This window comes from Mixophyes fleayi, chromosome 11 (genome assembly GCF_038048845.1).
Source record: "Mixophyes fleayi isolate aMixFle1 chromosome 11, aMixFle1.hap1, whole genome shotgun sequence".
NCBI lineage: Eukaryota > Metazoa > Chordata > Amphibia > Anura > Limnodynastidae > Mixophyes > Mixophyes fleayi.
The window spans coordinates 21679715-21691971 of record NC_134412.1 but is presented as its reverse complement, the minus strand read 5'-3'; the positions used below and the strand labels follow the sequence as shown (position 1 = coordinate 21691971).

General features: G+C 43.0%; 1 protein-coding gene across 2 annotated transcripts; it reads left to right on the top strand.

Annotated features, from left to right (window-relative positions):
* The first annotated feature begins 3680 nt into the window (after positions 1–3680).
* AKT1S1 (AKT1 substrate 1) lies at positions 3681–10385 on the top strand. 2 transcript variants are annotated; one of them, XM_075189895.1, is made up of 5 exons: positions 3681–3781; positions 5047–5536; positions 8131–8211; positions 9287–9435; positions 9987–10385. In XM_075189895.1, exons 2-5 carry the CDS (start codon positions 5068–5070, stop codon positions 10119–10121), a joined length of 834 nt encoding a protein of 277 aa, XP_075045996.1. In that variant the 5' UTR covers positions 3681–3781; positions 5047–5067; the 3' UTR covers positions 10122–10385. The 2 variants fall into 2 exon arrangements, with proteins under 2 accessions (XP_075045996.1, XP_075045995.1); XM_075189894.1 differs by lacking the exon at positions 3681–3781 and adding an exon at positions 3831–3940.
* The last annotated feature ends 1872 nt before the right edge of the window (positions 10386–12257 follow it).

Below are 12257 nucleotides of genomic sequence, written 5' to 3'. Positions count from 1 at the left end.
GCGTGCTCCTTGCGTCACCATAGCGACAGCCCCGCCCCTTTGACGCTTCTCCCTTGTTATGTGGTTGTCCCACCATGTAGAATCTACATCATCTACATAGTAGATGGAGAAAGCGGAGTCACCGCAGTACAGAGGCTCTAATATTACTTTCCTAATTAATATCAAATCGGTGCAAAATTAATAAACTTTGTTGGAATTTTCACATTTTTCCCTTGAACTCGGTTAATCTTATATTGATAGATGTTAATGGTTGTCAGGTGCTGGATGGCAAGTTTTAGCCATGGGGGTGAGACCTGCCCCTCCTATTAGCAGCATATTAGGAACATTTTCAAAGAAAAAAATGCAGGTAGCCCAGTGACCTAGCAGATGCTACCCAGCCCAGCCTGGTTGTGGATTATAGTTAGTAAACATTGTACCCACTTTGAACACAGTATTATTATTACCATTTATTTATATAGCGCCACTAATTCTGCAGCACTGTACAGAGAACTCACTCACATCAGTCCCTGCCCCATTGGGGCTTACAGTCTAAATTCCCTAACATATACATACAGAGACAGACACAAAGACTAGGGTCAACTTTTTAGCAGCCAATTAACCTACCAGTATGTTTTTGGAGAGTGGGAGGAAACCAGAGCACCCGGAGGAAACTCACGCAAATACGGCAAGAACATACAAACTCCTCACAGATAAAGCCATGGTCGGGAATTAAACTCGACCCCAGTGCTGTAAGGCAGAAGTGCTAACCACTAAGCCACCGTGCTGCCCTAACACAGTAGTGTTTGCAGTGGAAATTTTTTATTTTTGTTTTAAAAAAAGTAAAATACTTTATAATTTATTATTTAAACACATTTAAAAACACAAATTTTAAAGAGAGTGGCGAACCTGGAATGCAATTGGCGAACCTCAAGAGCGTTCGTCGAACTGAGAATATCGAAAGTGAATGGAGAGCTTGAATCACAAGATTTGACTCAGGGGTCGGTCAACTGGTGATTTTACCAGGAACATGTTCATGACCATCGAACCATTGAAAATTCAATTGAATCTGAGAGCTGGAGAGTTTTGAGGATCTCTAAGCAACAGCTGTTGTGGAACTACCAGTTTCACAAGGAAGAACAGCTACATGTTGCTTAATAACTGAAAAGAGCCGCTGTAGAGGTGATAATAAAAATGAATACACAGCAAGAACAATAGTTGTTATTTTGAGTTTAGAGAAAACATACAATGCACAGTGACTGGAGCATGGCTGTTTAGAAATATATTTTATTTCTTCTTTTCTAGGCCTGCCCATCCATATGTTTTAGGATTTTTAGACCCAAGCTGGAGTCTGTTATGTGAATGCATATGGACAGAATGATTGATAAAGCAGACATGACAGGTGCCCTTCACATACATGAGCATAGCCAGGGCAGCCAAGAGGAATTCTGGGACCCAGTACAGCACCTGCCTGCCCCCCCTCCCCCCATAATAGATTATCATAGATAGATTTGTGTTGCCGCTCTGTTAAATGGGTGTTTTCAAACCATTGGGGGTGTGGCTGTGTCTCATTGGGGGGTGGGGGGGGGGGGGGGGGTTAGAGGTGCCTAGCAAGTGAAAAGAAACAAAATAACAAAAGGGATTCCTAAACTAAGTAAGCCCCAATGGGGCAGGGACTGATGTGAGTGAGTTCTCTGTGCAGCGCTGCGGAGTTAGTGGCGCTATACCAGTGTCCGAAGTGGGCTGGTATACTGTGGTATGCCATGCCGTCACTTCTACTGCCTTCACTGTAACACTATCACATTCCAGTCACTTACGCTTTCCACTTCTAACTTTCCACTTTAACCTCTGGTTGGAACCCCCAAGTGGGGATGCATATTGTATCTTTGGGGTCCACTGAATGTCAGTTATGAAATATATTCTGCTGGGACATACATATTTTGGGGTCCCAGAACAATGGTACACTGACACTTAGGGGTCCCAAATAAAATAAAAAAACACATTCTGCACCACTGCAGTAGATGACTGAATTGAAAGCAAAATTCACGCTCACTCATATCAAGTAGTGTGTGACATAAAATCATAATTGCCTACTCTCCCGGAATGTCCGGGAGACTCACAAATTTTTCGGAGCTCTCCCGGACTCCTGAGAGAGCAGAGCAATTTCTAGAATCAAACCCCGTTCCTTGGTGAAGTGGGTGGGAGTGGGGCTAAATGTGCCATCCAGACCCGCCCCCTGCTGTGATAGGCTGAAATTGACACGGTTTGACAGGGGGGTGGGCCTAATGATGCTAATATTGTGGCCACGCCCCCATAATGATATCACTGCAGCCAGACATCATGTATATTGTGTATTTCATGTGTCTCTGGTTTTAACTGGCTGATAGTAACTTTAACCATTACAGATATGGCTGCCAATTATATACCAGATGGTGCATAGCCCACAACCAATCATATGCCACCCTCTGCTGCAGTTAACGCATCGTTCCCTTTTCGAAGCGAAGTTACACATCTATGGCAACGTGTTTGGATTAAAATATAATATCCTGAATGCCATACTGTTTTGAAGCAGGGTTGATCAAAGAAAAATGAGCACAGCTCTAGGCTGGTCTCTCTAGGCTAGCGTTCCTCACAATGCTCTATTTTGCAAGCTAAGAAGGTTACACAGCTATATGTGTATTAAAGTAGATATAACGGTCACTCCAGGGGCAAACGCAGGATTTGTAGAGGGGGTTTCCACACCAAGCTGCCAGTGGGCAGGACCAACATTCATGCGGGCGTGGCTTTAATTTTAGAGAGTACTTGGCTGGTCTCCAACTCTTCCTATCCCTATAATATACATGGGCAATGCTGCGTGCACTACTGTTAGGTGCACGCAGCTCTGTAAAGCAGGAGCAGGGTCCAGCCACCTCAATTATACAGTGCCCCAGGCTTGGAGGGGTTTTCCAGGCACTGAGAATCCCCCCTCGGTTTGCCTATGCATTCCCTACTAATTGTGTTTTCCAAGCAAATATGGCTTGTGATATTGATTTTGCATATAAAGAGCACAATAGGAAACAATGGGTTAAATATGAATAATTATTAAATAATTCATAACATAGCATCCATTATTTTCACTTTTTGCTGGACACCATAAACATGCATGAAGGAAAAGATATACTTCAAAATGGGGATTTGTTTTCTTATAAACATATGTTTTGCTTTACGCCTACATTATGAAACCACAAAAGTGCCCAGCACCACTATATAATATCTGCCTTCTTGATTGCCAAATGTACATTTTTCAGGTTTTGGGCACATCCTCTCCACTCTGCAGGATGTCCCTGTTGCAGAACACCTGAATTACTGTGCACAAGGTGGTGTGTGATGAGAGAGCGGAGCTGGAAAACACGTGTCCCGTGGGACTAGTCTGCCTCTATAGGACTTTAGTGCGCTATGAAATAAACAAACCTGTCATATGAGGGGGCGTGGCGAGTGTCACCAGCCTCCCACACAGAGAGGAACCGCAGCATGGCGGCCGCCATCTTTCTTAAGGGCAGAGTGGACAACCCCCTCCACCCCACTACCCCTGAACCGTCACACGTACGGTGTTTATATCTGCCATAGATATATATCTGCCACTCCCCGTGACATACAGTGACTTAGTTAACAGCCATGCCATCTGGAGTTCCTTTACCACAAGCCTGAGAGCGCGGGCGCCATTTTTGTTACTGGCAAACCAAGAGTTTAACGAATAAGCGATTGGATGGGCGCTGAGAGTGTGATTAACCCCCAGTCTGCCTCCCCCCCGTGAATATAACCATCAGTAAGTATATGTCAGGGTAATGGGCGGGGACAGTGGTGGAAGGAGGCGGGCCTGGAAGGGGCTATAAAGAGGGAGGGTGGGCAGACTGGCTGATAGGTCGGTTCTGACGCTGGTAGCTGTGCGACCCTAGGGGCTCAGTGGTTGTTGTGTGGATCACAGGTAAGGTCTGTGTACGTCTCTTTTGTGCCCTGCCCCCCTTTTCCCAACCCCCCTCTGTTTGCTCCTAACCCTTAAAGTTCGGTTTGGAGGGTCCCCCCTCCTGCACCCATAGAGATATCTTGTCAATAAGTGGTTTACAATGATGCATCCTTATTCTGCTGCAGTGTATTGCTATTGTTAGTTGCAGGCAACCTATGGCACTACAAGTCTCAGCATGCCATGTTGTGTGCTGGGACTTGTGGCTCACCAAGCCTATTCTAGCATGTGGAAGTTTAAATGCTGCAGAGGTTGCTATGAAGCCTTTATTTTTGCATTGTGCAGTGTTTAGTTTTAGGCTTCCTAAAGTCCCTATCTGTTGCTATACACTACACATGGTGATGCAGGAGGTGTTTGGGTTCATAACATTGTTCCAGCTTCTGCAAGTAGTTGCTAGTTTAATTATTTTTAATCTCATTCTTCTGTTGCATGTTGAGGCATCTTTATTGTGTAAAAGTTTGACTGTATATGAGATTCTGCTATGCATCTTACCAGCTAAATTGCTATCAATGACTTAAATCTCAAAGTATTCATTATAATCACCATTTATATAGTGCCACTAACTCTGCAGCACTGTACAGAGAACTCTCACATCAGTCCCTGCCCCTTGGAGCTTACAGTTTAAATTCCCTAACATACAACACACACGGACTAGGGTCAATTTGAAATCAGCCAATTAACCTACGGTTTTTGGAGTGTGGGAGGAAACCAGAGCACCTGGAGGAAACATGGGGAGAACATACAAACTCCACACAGATAAGGCCATGGTTGGGAATTGAACTCATGACACCAGTGCTGTGAGGCAGAAATGCTAACCATTTAGCCACTGTGCTGCCCAAAGTATTGCAAAATATATTTGGAGATAATGTACCTGAGCTATTTAAGATGACTCTTCAGTTGTAGAAAACTAGCCATGTACAAGACTGACTTGATGCAAACCATGCATTGGGTGTAGGTGGGTTCCTTAGATAGCTTTAATATTAGCTGGGCTTAATGCACATGTACAACTAACCATGCTTCAGTCACTGATCTGCTGTCAAAACTCAATAGCTGAATATTCTCCTCCACAGGTTGCAAAACATCTCCCAATCATGAGTGACATGGCTGACAACCACAAGGAGGCTTGGGAAGAATTAATTGCTGCTGCAGAAAAATATCGTAGACAGACTGGAAATGACATTGTGTTAATCACTGCTTATAAGTCCAAGCTACAAACCTCCTTTTCGTACACTGTTCATGGAAGTGGAATGCTCCTAGAGGCTACCCAGAGATACCTTGATGACATTTCTGTAGTGCACAAAACCACTGTCTTAACAAGCCCCCTAGCCATCAAGGCGGGCAGGGAGTCCCCTGGTGGCAAGCAGAACTCTTACTCAAAGAGCTACCCTTCTATCTATGGCAAGGAAGGCCTTTCATCACTCGAGGACAGTGACCGCTCCATGGCCGTGCCTCAGAGTCGGATGCCCGATCAGCTGCCGTCTTTTGATGCCCCGGATGAAGAGGACTGTGATTACAAGCAGAGCCTACATAAGGCTGACTGTGTTCCTAGTGACTCAACAGGTGAGGGGGGTCCAAATCTGACTTTAGTCTTCGGTTCTCTGTACATACTTATAAAATATATTTAAAATTGAGATATTCCCCTATAATGGACTTCATTTCAGCCTTAGAAGTGCCATATTGTCGGTGTTCATGTAGGCTTACGGTTAAACTTTAGCTGATAGGACAAACTTAAAAGCCAAAATGAAAGTAGACTTTTCACATACATGAAGTGGCCATTTATTGGGTGGGGCTAAACCAATGCCCCACCTATTCATCGCCATTTATTTATATAGCACCACTAATTCCGCAGCGCTGTACAGAGAACTCACTCGCATCAGTCCCTGCCCCATTGGAGCTTACAGTCTAAATTCCCTAACATACACACAAGACAGGCAGTTGATCAGCGGCATGCTCTTGAATATTTGTCTACAATATGTCTGCTTTCACTGGTGATGGGGGGGGGGGGGGGGGGCACTTTTTTTTTTTTTTACCTTATGGTGTCTCGGCCCTGTGAATGACTCTCTATAAGCAATTACATGCCACAGTGTATTTACTGCAATCCTAGTTCTGGTGTTCTATTTGCATATCAAGTGTCTGAATGCACTAAGTATTTTCGGACATGATAGCCTGGGGCGCAGTTCATGGAAATGGTGACACTACCCTAATTCATATATTTTGCTCAAATGCAGAAGGGTTGTAGACTGAATGGTTAAGCTATTGTTTTAGTACAGGCCACTGTCTATACGTGTCCAAATGCATAACAAACAAGAGGAGCCCAATGTAGCAAATTTAAAATAAGGAAACTTATATTTTTGCATAGTTTAGCTGTGTGGACTCTTTAGTGCAAACATTTAGAGTATTACCTGGTACAGACCAAGGCAGTTTTTACCTTCTGCATTATTTAGGGGGGGGGGGGGGGGCAGGGTAGACTTGCTAAAGCTTCTAAAAAGTATAAGTGGAGGTTCTACCTGTAGCTACAATCTGATTGGTTGCTATCACCTTCTAGAATGTACTACATGGGTTAACACCCCCCCCCCCCCCCTGTGTCTATTGAAGCTTTGGAAAATCTACACCCCAGTCTTTAAAAGAGATGGGCAGGATGTAGTGTCTGATATATCTGCGTACTATTAGATTCTAACTAAAGACCATAGGTGACAGCTGCTCCAAATTCCTATAAAAGGTATTTCACATTGATACCATTTACAAGTGACTACAAAGAAATTCCTGAACAGAGAAAACCACATGTCTGACTGTCCTTGAAACTCATACAAACAAACTTGTGTTTGTTACTGATTATTTTTGAAGATACTAAACAATAGAGTAACATATATCGCAGATAAGTCCCTGTATCTTATTGTGCATAAGAATGTTTTGCATTAATATCATGGCAAACATTAAAAATGCCTGTTCATCAGAATACAAATGATGCATGTAAGTGTTGCTTAACTATAAATCATAAAAATACTATTGCTTCATATGTAACCATTGAACCAGTGTGGAGAGCCTGAGTGAGTTAAAATAAGTAGAACTATTACACAGGTCATGTTTGTCTGTCACTCACGTCTGGTTAGTCTGTTAATGATGTGACTACAGCTTGTAAGGAGGAATCTTGCAGTGAAACCCTTTTAATCCTATTCAGTGGCCAAAATCACTGGGGTAGTTTGTGTTTATTGTTTTTGTGGCCAAGATTTGGACAAGTGCAGTGTCCACACTTGACTTGAACTGAGCAGCAGTTCTTTGATGCCAGGTTGGAAAAATTACAGATTCCATCTACCTCTTTACGTGGTATAAAGAATGTATATCTCCTGGGCAAGCATTTTGTATGGAAAGTGGCTGTTTCCACTCACAGTACCAATGACACCTGTTAAGCTGGGTAAACACTACAGAATTTTCCACCAACTCTTTATGCTGAGCGATTTTTACATGCGATCGATGGTCCGATCGCTCGGTCCATGGACTGCATACACACTAGCCTTGTTTAGGACGATAAAGGGAAGAGCGGACGTCCCTTTAGTGACTTTTTACAGCCATGTTGTCGTGAGCAATGACTAATTTCGTACTCGCTGTTGTGGATCGGTCGGAAGTTTATACACATTACACAACAGAAATGCGATTGGAACGAAAATGGTAAACGGTACGACCAACCAAATGAGGTGACAATCGTCCATTTGGGCAGACTTTCGACCATTGTCACTGTACACACTGACCCGACTTTTGAACGAGCGGCCGTATATTGGCTAAATCAGCCGACATATTGGATGAAAACTGTAGTGTGTACCCAGCTTTAGGCTAACAAATTGTGCCTACTAATGGCTGTTGATTTAAGGTCTAGGGCACAAAATGTCTGCCTCAGCTCTAGCTTGTCCATTTTGCACTTCATTCAGTGAGCACAGTCTATGTACAAAGTACTGTGTAGTTAATGAAAACTAGGTTTCCTAAACTGTTTGGTAACATGTGACAGGGCTCAGAAGTAAGGTTTTTTTTTTTTTTTTTTGTTTTTTTTTAAATGCAATACTTTGTAATATTCTATGTGGGTTTAGATATCCTCCACTAGGTGGTGCTGTTGGCTAGTCTTTTATGGTTTTTACATGTTATGAACTGGTTAATCTCCGCAGGACTCTTTGTGATGGACGAAGACTCTAATAGCCAAGACTGTGAACCTTTCTTTGAATCTGACCAGGAAGAGAGCACTGATGGTAAGACTCGGATCATTCAATTACAAGTTGTAAAATATAATTTTTTTACTACTTTGTTCAGTAGACTCAGGAGCACAGGGTTAAAATATCTACTTCATAGGTCTAGTGATTTGAATGATTAATAGATACAGCTGCTCATATAACAGGTTAAATACCACTTTCCATCCTACATCTGAAAAGTGCCAGCAATTTGATGCATAAAGACTGCACCATGCATGTTTCCAGCAATTGTGGTAGTAATCTCTATTTATTTTGCCTCTAATCTATTAGATGAGTTCTTCATATGCTTTCATAGCCAGGGTAGAACTTCATAAACTAATCAAATGGGCAGGAACATGGTCGGACAGACCGGTCGTACTGCACTTTGGTCTATTAAAAACTAAGGGGCATATTCAATTGTCCGCAGCGGAAACACTATTACCAGTGTTGCGGTAACAGCCTGATTTCAGCTCGCAGGTCCCTGAGCCGCGAGCTGAAATCCAGCGAGAATAGTACCATAATACCAGTATTTACACGCACTATTACCGTAATGATGGTAATAGTGCACTGGGCACATTAATTTTGGCTGTAACGCCAACAATTGAATATGCCCCTAGGAGTCTGTTATTCTATTACTATAGCTGTGTATGCTACAATTACTGAAGTGCTTCTGGGTGGCATTATCCTTTAAGCAAATTGTAACTGCTGTGACATAACTTACTGGTGACACTTGGTTTAAGTCTAAAATCTTGGCTTATGGAAGGTGGTACAGGCATATGTGCAACGATATTGTAACCCATAGCAACAAGTCAGGCTTTCTTCCCTACTGTACTACAAGAGGTGTCTCACATGGTCACACTAAGCTGATTGGTAGAAACAAGCTGTGTGATGGCTGTTCTAGAACAGTTGTCAGTTTGTAAGAAACACCTTTTAAGTATTAATGTAACTGCAAATCCATGTTGGGTTAGACAGATGGTCACCACAGTGTACAAGGGTGCTGCCCTTGGATCTGTTGCTGCTTATGATTAATCTAAACCTTTAGTGCAGCTGGGTATTGTCTGGGGACATTGTCCAACTCTCAGATCTAATCTTCCAGATGGGAGTCTGTCTGAAGAAGTCCCTGGCCATCCTCCGCCCCAGCACAGCTTCCAGCAGTACGCCAAGTCTCTCCCAGTAACCGTGCCTGTCTGGGGCTTCAAGGAGAAGAGACAGACCAATAAGTCATCGGATGAGGAATCTGGCAAGGTGAGGACAGGGCTGGTTCCAGCTACTGGATTACTCTTAACATGTTTACACTGCATCCATGGATGGGAAAACTTTCACAACAAATGCCCAGTAGAGGGCGTGCTTTCAGTGGCTAGCATATTAAGCTGTCAAACTAACTGCTCACTAGACGGCATCCCTGCTAGATCAATGACTAGCACTGATGTAGACTGGGCACTGCCCAGTAAGTGCTTTGTTTTGTTTGTGCACTAATCACCAGACCCTCTTCTGGGCAAATGGATGAGCTGTTATCTCTAGACTTGATATTAGATAACGGGGCCCTGTTCCAGAAAACAAAGATTTGTGTAACCTGTGCTAGAGCTATATAAATGTTTAGTCTGCCCTGTATCCCTAGTTGCTGACTTGAATCAATGCAGTGTAGTTTAAATCTTGGCAGAAATTTAATGTTGCCACTTGATCATGCACAGTTTGGGGCACTCTGTAGTGAGTTAAATGCATCAATAAAAACTAAACTTTAATATGTCTATATACTAAATGAAGTCTCTCTTCCCCCCCCCCCCCCCCCCCTCCAGCTTCCATCACCAGACCTGGATCGAATCGCTGCTAGCATGAGGGCCCTGGCGCATGACAACACTCAGCCGTTTGGCGACCTTCCTCGGCCCCGACTGAACACCGGCGACTTCCACACAAAATACCGGAAGTACTAAGTGACTTAGCGGCGCCATCTGCCGACTGGTCTGAACACTAAGACTTTTTTTCCCTCCTCCACGAATCAGCAGATGAAGCTCTGTATTGAAACTGCCCACCCGTAGAAGGCTGACTGGTTCCCTTCTAATGTGGTCAACTGAATTTTAAAAAAAATTCCTTTTAAATTTTTCTCTCGCCCAGTGTCAGAGATTTGGCATAGATGGGATCCCATAACAAATTTTACCCCTTTTTTTAACTTCACCTCAATAAAAAGAGGAATACAACTTTATGTGTCTGTGTGATCTCTACTTAGTCACCTGGGTTAGGTCTGAAGCACCCGTTTCATAGAAGTGTTCATGGGACGTACTGTTGGATCAGGCCTCTTATCCTGCACTCTGCTAGCTGTCTATCTCTACTTCTGTATCTAAATCTGGCTGCCCATCGGGCAGATCCTTCTATGGGCACCTCTACTGAAAGCTGGCTAAAATGAGCCACTTGACCATTATGATCTAATTCATATGCAGAACTATCGCCATGTTTGAGAATGGGCAGGTTTGTTAATGAAGGTGTTCACAGCCACCGTTCTTTAGATTGGTGTTTCCCAAACCCAGTCCTTAAGACCCATAACAGTGCAGGTTTTCCATGTGACAAGTGAAACAATACCACCTGTGGATCTGTTGGTGTCAGTAATGAACGCACCTGTGCTAACACTAGGAGATATGGAAAACATGCACTGTTGGGTCCTGAGGACCAGGTTTAGGAAACACTGCTTTAGATGATGCAGTTATTTCACTTGTAATTGCTTGTGAATTCTAAGTGTTAATAACTTCTCAGTAAGTGGGAGAACCCAAAACTAAACTATGATTACAGGTGCTGTACACCTACTTTGTGTAAATGCCAAGTGCTGTACACCTACTTTGTGTAAATGCCAAGTGACTGGGCAGAGGTTTGAACAGGTGTAGTGATCAGTGCTGCAGAGGGCAGATTGTGGGTGAGCTGCTAACTAACTGGATACCATACAATTGCATGCAATTTAAGAAAATGCAAGTGTCTTCTATATTTCTGGGTGGGTATACAAATCCTTGGCACAGTGCAGCTGCTTTAATGGATGCCATCTGTCAGCCTTGGTATGGCTCCCCCCCCCCCCCCCCCCTTCACAGCCAGCACAATGCTGACCAATGCAGTCATCTTCTCCCATAAGATGGACAGGTGACTAATCATATAGACCACCTGAAGATCAACTGTCTGAAGACAAAATCCTTAATATTGTCTCCTACAGTCTTGGCACTTGTGCTGTGCTATCTATAGTCATGGCAAACTTCAACCTATATTCACAACGCCTACACTGCGTCTTCAGTTGTTGCACTGCTGCATAGTGTTTTAGAACTTTGGTGCTGCTCAGTGTAGTCCCTCTAACTATTACACCTATACCTTGTATAGAATTAGGTGAAGGAGACATCGCAGCGTCTCTGCTGGTCCTAAGTGAGGAACAGGGTTTCCCGCAGCTACTACAATGCCAAGATAAGCTGTTCTAGTGGGGATTAAATACAAATACATAACTGGGTTTTAGCGAGCTTTAAATGGATGCTAGGATCTGTATGTAATGTTGTGTTAAGGGCTTGATCTAGAACTTGTGACTCTTGTGTAACAAGGTAGAGAGCAGCATGCACATATTACTTCTAAATGTAATTTTAAATGTGTTTAATACAAGTTTGTGTTTTTTTTTTTTGGTTTTTTTTCAACTCTTTAGTTTCAGCAACAACAAGAGTTCCAAACAATACGTATTAGGAATACTGAGACAATTAGATTAAGACAGTTCAGTACATGTAAACAGACAGCCTTATCAAGCAAACCTTATACATTGCTTGTTAATAAAACTTTAGGGGGCCGACGTCCGTGAGTTAGTAGAAGTATAAAGGATCCATCTTCAATAGTACGATTGATTATTTTGCGTTTCGAGGGAGGGATTCCCAAGTTATATTTTTTTGGTTCATTGCTAGTGGGTTCTAAGATGATTAGCAAGGTCAACCGGATCTATGAAGCCTAAAGAAATCTAATCTTCTGTTCTGCCGTACAATGCCCTTCTGTGTATAATCACTGTATGCAGTCATTACTTTGAGATACAATTGCTAAAGGTAGATGTATTTAGCTTTCCT